Below are 13846 nucleotides of genomic sequence, written 5' to 3' on the forward strand. Positions count from 1 at the left end.
CAAAAACCAAACCACAACATTTTATATCCATTTTACCATCCTGGCTGTAAATGTGTCTCAGTATGTGTTAATGTACTAGTAAAGGCTAAAACTATAATATCAATGAAAACGCCGACTTGCTTTGCTCTGCTTTAAGCTTTGGCGCATCTCCAGCCGCTTTTCTCGCATCTCCAGCAAGAAACTTTTCCTCAAAAGTAGAGCAGTTTCTTGTAAAACGTGTCTCAACGTGATTTTTATTTTATTTTTTTTTAAACGATGCTAAAGTCGCTTCTCATTCGCCAGCTTCTTGCTTGAATCTTCCCTTTTCACCCTAAATGGTTACATTCTGGCGTCGTGGGTGGAACGGGAACATTCGGATAAGCTTGCGAACAAGAAGCGACTTCAGCTTCGTGACTTTAGTGTTTGTCAGTTTCTCTTTGCAGATTAAACGTGTCAGGAAACCAGCTGGAAAGATTATAAATGCGAAGTCCATTCGTCTCCAGATGATCGATGTTCGTCTTAAATCTCTCTCTTTGCCTTTTCGTTAGCTACTAGCTAGGCGAGGTTGTTATGGTGACCAGCAGTCTGCATGTCAATTAGCAGTTACATTAACTCCAACTGTTTAGTGTTAAAACAATCAGCCGTGCTTTATTTTACTACAAAAAGAGGATTCATTTAATTTAATTTTATTTTATTTTATTTTTACCTAAAAATCCAGTTCTGCAGCTCTGGAGCCGATGTTGCCGACCTCTGGCACATACAAGCCAAAGCTGTCATGTCAAATGACGTTTTGTTGATTTTCTAGGCGAAAATAAGTGAACACATCCTCTACAGACGCACTTCTGCATGTTTACTGCGCTGGTATTGCATGTTTGTTAAATTTCTAAACTTGATTAATATATTTAGAAAAAAGTCCGTAAAATCTAAAATGTGTAACGCTTGTGGCGCATGCTTTTTCTTCAAATCAAATCAAATCAAATTTATTTGTAGCGCTTTTTACAACGGATGTTGTCACAAAGCAGCTTTACAGAATTTTGGAAAAGACAAAGTTTTAACAGGAGTTAAAGTACAGAAACCCCCCCGGTGGGCAAGCCAGGGGCAACAGTGGCAAGGAGAACCTCCCTCAGAACTGAGGAAGAAACCTTGGGAGGAACCAGGCTCACCAGGGGGGACCCGTCCTCCTCTGGTCAAACTACCTACAAGTGATTATACTACTAATATTAATAGCAGTAATATTGATATTAGGAATAACTAGGAGTCTATGAGAACATCAGTGTAGGGTGGGCAGCTCGTCCAAGGCAGGTGGTGGCAGCTGGGGCGTGGGCAGCTGGTCTGAAGTGGGTAGCAGGAGGGCTCAGCAGTCGGTCGTCCTTCAGTGTCCAGCCGGTCAGGTGGGCGATTGTATACTCGGAAAGAAAGCAGGGAGATGGAATTAGTTTTATTCTATCCGATTGTACATAAACAGGTTAATAGGTTAAACTAATATTAATAGAAATTAGAACTTTGCTACAAAAAAAATGCCATATTTAGGTTTTCCTCTGTAGAGGAAGTGTGAAAAGTTATGAAAATCAATAAAACTTCATTTGACCAGGGGTCCTCACCTCTGTCTCAAGGCATTGTGGGTAAGAGGACGCTGCTGACTCTAAGGCTGGGCACACAAAGCAGTGGTTTGCAAGCCGATCCTTGGGGACCCCCAGACAGCCCACATTTTCGCTGTATCCCTATGGGGTTTGAAGCAAACTCTGACTGTCTGGGGGTCCCTGATGTCTGGTTTTGAGAGCCACAGACATCATTGAGTGCTAAGTTGAAGAATGGGACATGCAGCGGCCTTATGGTTCTCACGCAAATGAAGAACCGCAAGTGTGCCGTTTGAGTCGAGGCTCGTGCATCGAGGGATTTCTGCTTTTATTGATCAGGGAAAACAATAGAAGCCATACCGCCCCCTACACTTCCTTTAGTGTATTGCAGTCCTCCAGAATGTCCAACGGTATCATGTTAACAATATAATAATAATAATGAGTTTTACTTGTAACGCACTTTACATTTTAAGCAATTCTTAATAATTATTACCAATATAGAGCACTGTCCAGTGGTTTTTACTAAATAATTTACATGTTGACGATTAAAATCCATGAACATTTCTCCATGATCAGCTTTCATTCAGCTTTAAAGGGCCCATATATTGAAAACGGAGTTTTTCTCACTTTTTGTTTTTGATATAGTTCGTAAACATTGTTAAAGTGTCAATGTGCCACACATTTACTCACCAGTGCATACAGTCCTTATATTGAAACTAGGCTGCAAAAAGTTTTGAAATCCTCGTTTATGTGACGTCACAAAAAGCAACAGGTCTGTCTATTCAGCCTGCCGTGGTTTAGCTCTGGCCATTCATCCTGAAGCTGAAAGGAGTGTTTCAGGCTGAACTACTTTTTGAGTATGGCATGATACAGAGCAGCCAATCAGAACAGAGCTCGTATATCAGTCTTAAAGGCACAGTAACAAAAATAACCTGTTGAACTCTAAGAGATAAAGAGAAGTTGGAAATTGGTCATGTAAAAAAACTAATTATGACTGTTTTTTGTGTGTAAAAGCACACAGATGTTATAAGTGCACCCAGGGGAACAGCTAAGGTACAACAAATATGCAGGATATCTGCCCTTTAATTTATAATAAACACCCTAAGCTGTGCTGTTTTCGACTCGTGAAGAAGCAAAATGGTTTAATTTCCATTTTAGTTGTAACTGGAGCAAAGCCTAAAGTGAAACAGTCAAATTGACTGCTTTGTTTTCTCTTCCATCTGCAGCCCCCAGGCAAAGATCCATCTGAAACCAGTCAGACCAGTCTGGAGGACCACGCAGTCGGCGAATCGCCCGAAGCTCCAGAAACACCCGAAACACCTGAAGCCCCTGAGAGCCCAGCAGAGACAGAACACGAGACAGCCATGCCTGAGGATCCTCACAAAGAGGAGGAGCTTAGTGACAAACTTCCTGAAGAAGAGCTTCTGATGGATCACGACAAGCCTGAAAGCGAGACGTCTGGAAAAACCTCCAGCTCCGATTCAGGCATCGAAGACGGCCAAAGCACGCCTACTTCGGAAAAGGAGGTCAAGGGGGCAGAGACTTTGGAGTCAGAGTCACCTTCACCTTTGACGCCTGCAGAGCCCAGTGGGCCTCTGCCAACTGTGGAGAACCCGGAAGAGCGTGAGGAGCAGCCGGGCAAACATCGCGATGAGGGAATGCCAGGTTCCTCTCTGATCTCCACGCTGCCCCCACTGATGAGAAATGGAGCTGCAGGGTCAGAGGCAGTTGTGGGAGAGTATACGAAGGGCACGCCGCCTCGCGCTAACGGAGGGATAGTGAAGCGCTACTCGGACACAGGCAGCATGGACCTCAGCCTGAACACCTCGGGGGACATCTCAGTAAACAAAGACACCGGCTCCGTGTCTGTTCGGGTAGGTCTGTGTGTGAATGTGTTCACCTGCAAAGCTTGGCGAAAAAAAAAAATGACACAATTTTCCTTCTTTCTTCAAATGTAGTCAATCAGCCGAGATATGATTGGTCTCTGAAGTTGGCTTGTTTTATTGCAGAAAACCAATAGACAGCTGAAGTTGTGTATCATCGTGTGGTCGGCTTCATGACCATATTAGGAACTCCGGGTCTAAAAGGTTTTTCTCTGTGGGGAAAAAAATGAATGATGTTTCCGGAAACTGCCACCATCACACTGGATAAATAGATTAATGGATGAATGGAGTGATGTATGGATGGATAGATAACATATAGATAGAAGGATGGATTGAAGGATGAATGGATATTGACAAATGTGCACTTTTCCCTGATTGTCATTGGATCTTCTGAAATGTGGCTACATTTAGCCGTGCTACAAGCAAGCTAACACTCCTGTACACTGAAATGATGATAAATCTATTATTAAACTTCAACGCTATGATACAACAACGCCCGCTAAGCAAACTCTAGACGACCACTGTCAGATCTCTGAACTGCCACATTTGGCAAAGCTTAAGTGCTGTTTTGCTGAGGTTGTCAGTCTTATGATGTCAGTTTAATGCGTGTTAGCTTGCCTGTAATAACGTTCATATTTTGACTATTTACCATCCTGTTAATTCAGATGATCCAGCAACATTCGGGGGAGTTGGGGGTGGGGGGGGGTGGTGTTGGGGGTATACAGAGAAGACAAAATGCAACAGGTTTGGAACATTTTTGTTGACCGTAGGCGCAATAGCAGCGATTTGTCCCTAGCAGAAAGGCTCCCTAGACCCAGGTGTTCTTAATTGGGCAGAATGACGAAGCTTAGATACGCCTGAAGTACTTCATGTAGCTAAAAAGCACTGATCCTGAAGACTCCAGACACGTCATGGCTTTTTGACTACATTTGTGGTAGTGGGAAAACGGTCAGGTAACACTTTGTTGCTCATCTCTTGCTTTATTTATTTAATTTTCTCTATTCCTGTCTCTTTTCCTATGCTCAGTTTAAACTCTGTGTTCTGACTCCGGATCAGCAATTTTCTGCTGCTGTAAGAGGAAAACTTGATTTGGTTGATTCCTCTGTCACTGACCGTTATTGTGGTGGTAGTTAATCAGATGCATAGAGCCTTCAGTCCAGCTCCTGAGGTCCTGGCCGGAGGGTGAGCGTCCTTGCCTGAATCTAACAAGGGGAAAAACAATCCTGATTTCCTTTTGCAGTTTCAGTATTTTATCCCCTCCTTTTACAGTCAAAATGATCAGAGTGTGAAAAAGACTATTACTAAAATACAGCAAACCTGATGCTTCTATGAAATAAAATTGAACTAACACTTGTAATATTTAGCTCCCCGAAATCATAAGTCCTTCTCTGAAGGTCTAGAAGGCCCTAAAGGTTCCCCTCTTATTAAAACGGAGTTCAAATCTAGGAGACCACATGGTGATTGACAGTGCCATGGCCTTGGCAGCATGAGTGTTGCTTCAGCTCCTTATGCCCCTGTACCAGAGAGCTGGTCCTGTATAGCAGAGAAATGCTTCTGAACAGTGGCCCTGCTTATGAGAGCTGGTGGAACATTCTGGGGGAAAAAGAGGCTTCAGTGGGCAGTGGGTGGTACAGCAGTACAGTAGAGTTACTGAGCTGGAGCGGAGTGTGGGAAAGGACGAACAGAGGAGAGTCTGTCTGCACCCCCACCAAAAAAAGCGTGTACAGTCTGTCTGCATCTCCATGAAAACCATGCAGAGAGCCCATCTACACCCCCACCCAGAACCTACAGAGAGCCTTTCTACAGCCCCACCCAGAACAGACAGAGCACATCCACACCCCCACCCAGAACCTACAGAGAGCCTTTCTACAGCCCCACCCAGAACAGACAGAGCACATCCACACCCCCACCCAGAACCTACAGAGAGCCTTTCTACACCCCCACCCAGAACAGACAGAGCCCATCTACACCCCCACCCAGAACCTGCAGAGAACTCTTCTACACCCCCACCCAGAACCTGCAGAGAACTCTTCTACACCCCCACCCAGAACATGCAGAGAGCTCTTCTACACCCCCACCCAGAACATGCAGAGAGCCCATCAATACCCCCACTTTTCCTAAATTCAGAGCTCACTATTCAGGTCAGGTTTTTTGTTTGTCATCATTGCTGGGAAAGATCAGGTGTTGATTTAGAGATGTGAAGCTACTCACTCACTCATGTTTACCAGGCTTTCCATAAGGGGGTGCTGTGAACACTTAAGTAGCTTCTGGTGGGTCATAAGAGTTGCGCTTCACATCAGTGACATTTTTTATTTCTTTTCAAGATGTTTAGGGAATAAACCTCTGATAGTTTGAACTGAGGGTTCTCCAGAGTCAGCTGTTAGCGTTGATTGCAGCCAAGTTAACACGTTTATTTGAAGCCTTAATAATGCTGTATAGCACACGGTGTTGGACGAAGTACACAAACCATGTACTGGAGTTAAAGTCGAGACGCCCAGGGTAAAATATCACTCCAGTAAAAGTAGAAGTTCCTCCCTTTAGACCTCCACTTGAGTAAAAGTACTAAAGTATTTCCCTTCAAATGTACTTAAGTATAAAGTAAAAGTACTAAAAGAGTAATTCTGGCTCTGATTTCCTGTTATCATTTTTATAACCAGACTGGCTTCATGAACTCATTTCAGGTGAAAGTCCTCCAGCGTCTCTCTTGGTAAACCAGTCTTTTAATAGAACGTCATTAATTAGTGACGCTGACGTCTATTAAAATGATCAGAAGCACAAAACACTGAAGGTAAACAGTTTCCATCAGGGAGAACCGAGTGGCTCTGAAATCACTTTTTACACACAAGCAAAGTTTCAGTTTCAGATTTATTTACAACTTAGTTCCAAGTTTAAGTTGAATAAAAACTGGCTTTAAACTCAGGATCACAGATGAGCTCCTTTACTATGTTGATCTGTAGGCGTCTGTTCATAAACATAAACCAGCCCAAACTCATTTACTATAAAATGAAATGGTGTTTGTAGAAATTCAGAAAAAAGCCGCGTCAGTCTCGACTGCATATGTGGACATATTTCTATATTGAGCTCTATTTACACAAAGTTAGGTTAGTTCATCATTTATGTTGAACAGACTCTCCCAAAGTTTTACGCTGCTGCGCTGACGTTGAACCGCGTGCTGCACTGGGTCGGTATGACCAACAGGTCAAAACCAGCTCTAAACAAAGTGACCGCTGGGCCCTGATTGGTGCTCTGGCTTTGCGCTTCTTTCGTTTTGACATGTTACGTTTTTATACACACAGAAACCAAAAGGAACGACAGATTTCTCAAAATGTAGGAGGAAAAAGTCGGATATTAGACTCTGAAATGTAGTGGAGTGAAAGGAAAAAGTCGGATATTAGACTCTGAAATGTAGTGGAGTGAAAGGAAAAAGTCGATATTAGACTCTGAAATGTAGTGGAGTGAAAGGAAAAAGTCGCCCAGAACGGAGAAACTTCAGTACAGATACACCAAAAATACTAAAGTACAGAAACTAATTACATTGTTAACGTCCACCACTGATAGCACAGCAGAAGTTCCTCAGACCGATTTGCTGAGGGCAGTTTCTTCATCGTATCAGCCGTAAATACTGACATCAGAGAAAGAAGCTGTGACTGTATGCTGCTTTGTTATATCTAAGTCAGGCTGCTCAGAGATAAAAGATGGAAGGCATTAGAAATGGTTATGAATACTTGGAGGAATAGATGAATAATAAATGTCCATGTAGGAATTAAGGCTGAACAATCTGTGGATTTTTTTCTGATTAACATTGTGACTTTAGTTTAAATTGTGATTATTATCTATAAGTTCAGGCCTGTTTTTTTCTGGCCAAGAAACCTAGAAAATCCACCTTTTCTGACTTGCAGCTTGACCCTGGAATCTTTAACGTGCTAAACTGCCAGTAAGTTGTGGTTGTGATGTCACAACACATGGAGTTTTGGTTGCCTCTGACTGTTCTAACTCATCTAAGGGCACGTCAGCAGCTCTGGGTTATGAGGTTTAATTTCCACTCTTAAAAGCGCTTGTGATAAAGCTTAATGTAAAACAATTGCAGCTCTTGCCATTTGAAAGTTTCAGTCTCTTAAGTTGTGTTTTCGGTATAGTAAGGGTCCTCGTAAGGGTTCAGAGGATTATTACACAATTGAACTGGGGGGGAAAGAAAATTCAGTTCATAAATGAATGATGGTATCAGCACGGCTTCCCGTGACGATTGGAAACATGGTAGTTATTTGTCTGTAGCCTGTAATGGTGGATTATTTAGCCTCACCCAACAGAGAACAAACAAAAAGAACAATAGAAGAGCAGCTGTTACAGACACATCAGGAGCTGTTATGACTTCTCATGCCACTCTGCTATATTTGTTATTAAACAGAAGCATATACAGTTCTGTTCTCTCTGTCTCTCTCTGTCTGTCTGTCTCTCTCTCTCTCTCTCTCTCTCTCTCTCTCTCTCTCTCTCTCTCTCTCTCTCTCTCTCTCTCTGTCTCTCTCTCTCTCTCTCTCTCTCTCTCTCTCTGTCTCTCTCTCTCTCTCTCTCTCTCTCTCTCTCTCTCTCTCTCTGTCTCTCTCTCTCTCTCTCTCTCTCTCTCTCTCTCTGTCTCTCTCTCTCTCTCTCCCTCTCTCTCTCTCTCTGTCTCTCTCTCTCTCTTTCTCTCCTTCTCTCTCTCTCTCCTTCTCTCTCTCTCTTTCTCTCTCTCTCTCTCTTTCTCTCCTTCTCTCTCTCTCCTTCTCTCTCTCCTTACTCTGTCTCTCTCTCTGTCCCCCTCTGTTGGCCCCCCTTTCTTTGTCCCCCTCTCTCTGTCCCCCTCTCTCTCCCCCATCTTCCTCTCTCCCTCTTTCTGCTTTTTGTTCTATCAGTTATCTGAAGCTCCTCTCTCTCCCTCCTTCTCCCAAGCAGCCAGTGTGCTGATTACTGTCACTTTTTCCATCCATTTCTACCAACGCCTCTTTGTCCGAGGCCCATTCTGCTCTGCCGTGCTGCTTCTGTATGTGTCCATTGTCATGGGCAGTTTCTGGTTGATGGACTGATGGGCTGCCATCCCTGGTATTCTATTCATCACTCAGAGCAGGCGGTCATTTGTAATATGCACATTTTTTCCAGAACAAGATTATTCAGCACTGTTTTTTTTTTTCTTTTGAATTGGACTCCAGCTCTTCACTGTTACTGTGAGCAGTGTGGAATGTAGTCAGCGGTGAGGCTTATTTTAGTTTGTAAGATGCTCATTTTCACTGCGATGGCGTAGAACACGGGAAGACGCGCTTTGTAAATGTTTTTATTAACTTTAAATGCAGCGAATGGAAATGAACATAAGATCAGATGAGGTGTAGAAAGGTAGAAGAAATGAGTCTTTTTGGGGATCAACTCCAGCATGGCAGACATGAACTGTTTGCTTACACTGGCTTTTTGGCCTTTTTTTCTTTTTTCAATAGAAGCATGTTTACTCAGCTGGCTGCAGTAAATAGACGCTTAGCTTCCAGAAGTTTAGTGATGTCCCTTCTTCCCACCACGTCCCAGGATACCTGCTGAGGCCTAAAGGCCAGCTTATTGATTCTGATCTGTCTGTAAAACATTTGCAGAGTGTTTGTAACCAAGTGTCAAACGTGACTGTTTGTTTTACTTAATGCCATAATCATTTGTCCAGTTACATTTGTTTACCTAAAATGGGAGGTTATGTGCAAGTAGGGGTATGTGATTAGGGATATCCCCAACCCCCCAGTTTAAAACTGCTCAACCACAGAAGCTAAGTGACCAATCATTTTACAGCCTATAGACGTATGGACTGCATTGACAAATGTGTTGAGGTATATGACAGGATGCATACTCTACAGACGGCTACTTCAAGTATTGCGACTTTATTCTTGCCTTAATATTTATCCATCTGTGTATTCAAAGCCATTGCCACAGTTCGGTCATTATGGATTAAATACTTTCTGGAGTCTAGACCTCCTGAGCTTCATACAGTCTAGACTTTCCTGAGCTTTCTAGAGTCTAGATCTCCTGAGCTTTATAAACTCTAGACCTACTGAGCTGCCTAGAGTCTAGATCTCCTGAGCTTCATGCGGGCAACACCTCCTGTACTTTATAAACTCTAGACCTACTGAGCTTCCTAGAGTCTACATCCTCCCAAGCTTCATAGAATCAAGACCTCCTGAGCTTTATAAACTCTAGACCTCCTGAGCTTCATAGAATCAAGACCTCCTGAGCTTTATAAACTCTAGACCTCCTGAGCTTTATAAACTCTAGACCTCCTGAGCTTTATAAACTCTAGACCTCCTGCGCTTCCTAGGGTCTAGTCCTCCTGCGCTTCCTAGGGTCTAGACCTCCTGCGCTTCCTAGGGTCTAGACCTCCTGAGCTTTTTAGACTGTAAATCTCCTGAGCTTTCTAGGTTCTAAATCTCCTGAGCTTCATACAGTCTAGACCTCCTGAGCTTTGTGTTGGAGCCCCAGGCCAGGCTGTAGATAAGTAATGCTGTCACTTCCTACCCCAGAATAACCCCTGTGTAGTTTCAGCCGGATCTGCGAAATTAGCCAAATCTCACTCCTTCCTGTACAGTGACCTCACATTCGTCCATTAAGCTTAATTCACATTTCCTCCTCCCTCTTTCTCTTACACTCCTTATCTCTCTCTACACAGCGTCTAGTTTTTCTCCTCCCTTTGTTTTCCTGTTTGTCATTTGCTTTGCTGAGTTTGCCTCGGCTGTAGCTGCTCTGATATTGAATTTCTAGGCCGGTAGTGATTTCAGTAATCTGGTAGTTATTTACTGTAATTCAAATTATTAGGACCATATAACACATCACAAAATTCAGTATTTGATCGCCAATATTAAAAATCTCTCTCTCTCTCTCTCTCTCTCTCTCTCTCTCTCTCTCTCTCTCTCTCTCTCTCTCTCTCTCTCTCTCTCTCTCTCTCTGTCGCTCTCTCTCTCTCTCTCTCTCTCTCTCTGTCTCTCTCTCTCTCTCTCTCTCTGTCGCTCTCTCTCTCTCTCTCTGTCGCTCTCTCTCTGTCGCTCTCTCTCTCTCTCTCTCTCTCTCTCTCTCTCTCTCTCTCTCTGTCGCTCTCTCTCTCTGTCGCTCTCTCTCTCTCTGTCGCTCTCTCTCTGTCGCTCTCTCCCTCTCTCTCTCTCTCTCTCTCATTCTCTCTCTCTCTCTCTCTCTCTCTCTCTCTCTCTCTCTCTCTCTCTCTCTCTGTCTCGCTCTCTCTCTCTCTCTCTCTCTCTCTCTCTCTCTCTCTCTCTCTCTCTCTCTCTTATTCTCTCTCTCTCTCTCTCTCTCTCTCTCTCTCTCTCTCTCTCTCTCTCTCTCTCTCTCTCTCTCTCTCTCTCTCTCTGTAGGATTCACGTTTGTTACGTGGAACGCTGAAGCGCACGCGCAAGTTTGTGGTGGATGGAGTGGAGGTCAGTGTTACCACCTCCAAAATCATCAGCGACGATGACAAGAAAGATGAGGAAATGAGATTTCTCAGGCAAGTTCCTGTAAAATGCACATACCTACACACACACACACACACACACACACACACACACACACACACACACACACACACACACACACACACACCTATTGCCCATACAGGTCTTCAGATCACTCACACAGCTGGTACAATAGAAAAGCATTGTCCAATAGAATGAGGAACTCTGGAGCAGCCGCACATGAGGTCACTGCGACCGATGCCACACATGAGCCTAGAGGGGTATAAAGCCCCCAGCATTGGGCTGTGGAGCTGTTCTGTGGAGTGATGGAGCTCCGTCCAGTACTTTTTGGATAAGCTGGAGTGATCCAGAACTGATCACCCAACATCAGTACCTGACTTCACTAATGCTCTTATGAGTGCAATCAGATCCTCACAGCAATGTTCCATTATCTAGAAGAGTAGAGGCCATTACTGCAGCAGAAGTGGACAAACTCACTATTAACACCCTTCGTTTCAGAAGAACGTTATAGTGAACATCTACAGAATGAAGCACTACATTAGTCTCGTAGCTCCAGTGCAAAACTACAGACACCAAACATGTCCTGACATTTAGTCTGAGGAGAAAAGTGTGTGAACAAGCTTTTCCACTGAAAGATCACTCTAATGAAGCCAGGGTAAAAGAAGACCCCCGGTGCTCTTTCTTTCTCCTGAGCAGTTGATCACTCTCTTGAGATGTGCTCTGAGTAAACAGCCTATTTTAGGCCCTCTGAGAGTGCCACACTAATACACAAGGGATGCTTTGTGTTTGCAAGCATTAAGAAATCAGCTCTAGTGGAGGCAGAGAGGCTGAGACTGAGTTTTCCATCTGCTTACGAATCCGTTATATCCATGTTTCCCAACCCTGCTTCTGGAGAGCCCCTGCACTGCCCTTTTTGGTGTTTTCCCAGATCTGATTCTAGACCAGCAGGACTTGATTATAATTACCTGGTAATGTGACTCGGCTCAGGAGGGACACTTGCAGTATAATGATACTTGAAGACGTTTTTATGGTAATTGACATGTATGACGATGTTTAGTTTTTAAGAGGTTTGTGAAAAAGTGGCAACATTTGCGAAAATAAAATGTTTTGAGGGGAAAAAAACCACAAACTCTAAAAGCAAAACATATGTCATTATGGGCTGACGTCCAGTCAGCTACTTGTTCCTGCAGTTAACTGGTTGTTGTTTACAGACTTTCTACAGTTGGTCTAAATCGGTCTTTATGACATGGATAGTTGCGCTCGTAAAATCTGGCTGAGTGACTCGCTGTACACTCACCTATATCCACCTCACAGCTCCTGAATTCTGTATTAATGCGACAAGTCACTAAAAATTCTCGTGCTGTTAATGGAATAATCCTGGACTCTAATGCTCTTCACACTGCCCCCCGAGGCACTGATATACTTCATTAAGTATCCAGTTGGCTTAATGACAGCGTCAATCCCGTCAAAACTCTGCCGACCGGGAGAGCCTCTAATCAGAGTTGGGAAAGACTGAGTGATGCACTCTGTAGAGTTATGTTCAGCAAAGCTACCGTGAAGTCTAGAGCAAGATTTTCTGGTTTGAAGATTCTTCCAATGATGTGTCTGGAAGGTGGGAGGAACCCTTGGAAACGGGCAAGCAGTTTCAGGTTGACTCCTCAGGGAGGACTGTTGTCGGAAGAAACCTCGTATCTCTAAAACGGTAACTTTACAGGAGACGGGAAAAACTTTTAGTGTAACTCAATGGAACCAGAGTATTTGCAAGTCATTCCGGGCCGTTTGTTTTAGTCCATTTATCCTGAAATTTCTACACAATGTAAAGGACGACAGGCACTTTCACATTATGCCAAAAATGGAGATATGAGGTTTTCTTCCGACAGCAGCTGTGTGTGTGTGTATGTCCACTTTATCAGCTCCACTTACTGTATAGCTGGTCTTTGTAGTTCTACAGTTACAGACTGTAGTCCATCTGTTTCTCTGATACTCTGTTACCCTGTTCTTCAGTGGTCAGGACCCCCATGGACCCTCACAGAGCAGGTGCTATTTGGGTGGTGGATCATTCTCAGCACTGCAGTAACACTGACGTGGTGGTGGTGTGTTAGTGTGTGTTGTGCTGGTGCGAGTGGATCAGACACAGCAGTGCTGCTGGAGTTTTTAAACACCTCAGTGTCACTGCTGGACTGAGAATAGTCCACCAACCAAAAGCATCCAGCCGGCAGCGTCCTGTGACCACTGATGAAGGACTAGAGGATGACCAACGCAAACTGTGCAGCAGCAGGTCGTCAGAGTTTCTTTGTCCCAGTGGTTGTTGGCCTTATGCATGTTGGGTATTGTAGTGAAACCACATTGTTGGACGAAGAAACACACAGCTGAAATAAACAAAGCTGTCAGACTGATGGGCCTGAGGGATCCAGTGCTCTGCTGTAGAATATTAAAATGGTCAGCAAGCAAAAATAAACGTATGTTTAACGGTTTCACAGAAACCTCAACAAATCCAGATATAATTGTTTTTAAACATTTACTGTGTCACACTTTCCTTATTACTACAGCTTCCATGCTATTCAGGAGGTTCAGTTTTTCAAAGAAATCTGCCGAAATACTTTCCCTGCTTTACATTACTCCAAAGATCAGTCTTAGAAGTTGGTTGTATTTTTTGGTTCTCACGGTCCGAGTAATCCCAAACACATTTAACGATGCTGAGGCCTGGACTCTGGGGACATCTACACCTTTCAGACTCGAGTAGCTTTGATCTGTCGTCTCAGCTGGGACAGAAACTCTGTAAGGGACATTATTATCTGTTAATGGTGGTTTCGTCACGTCACGCGTTTTACACGGTTCACATTCATGTGCTTCTATAAAGAAAGCTTGCTTTGCAGTTAGACACATGGATAAAGCCCCGGTGGCAGAGACATCCTTTACTGCCATCTAGTGGCAATGCAGTGCC

The 13846-nt window shown here is 43.8% G+C and overlaps 1 protein-coding gene across 1 annotated transcript in view; it reads left to right on the forward strand.

Annotated features, from left to right (window-relative positions):
* stk10 (serine/threonine kinase 10) overlaps positions 1-13846 on the forward strand; it is a 108831-nt gene that overhangs the window by 80088 nt on the left and 14897 nt on the right. The window contains exons 9-10 of the mRNA XM_037546126.1: positions 2783-3430; positions 10804-10934. Of these exons, the coding sequence (XP_037402023.1) occupies positions 2783-3430; positions 10804-10934 (779 nt within the window). The remainder of the gene's footprint in view (positions 1-2782; positions 3431-10803; positions 10935-13846) is intronic.

This window comes from Pygocentrus nattereri, chromosome 16 (genome assembly GCF_015220715.1).
Source record: "Pygocentrus nattereri isolate fPygNat1 chromosome 16, fPygNat1.pri, whole genome shotgun sequence".
Taxonomy (NCBI): Eukaryota; Metazoa; Chordata; class Actinopteri; order Characiformes; family Serrasalmidae; genus Pygocentrus; species Pygocentrus nattereri.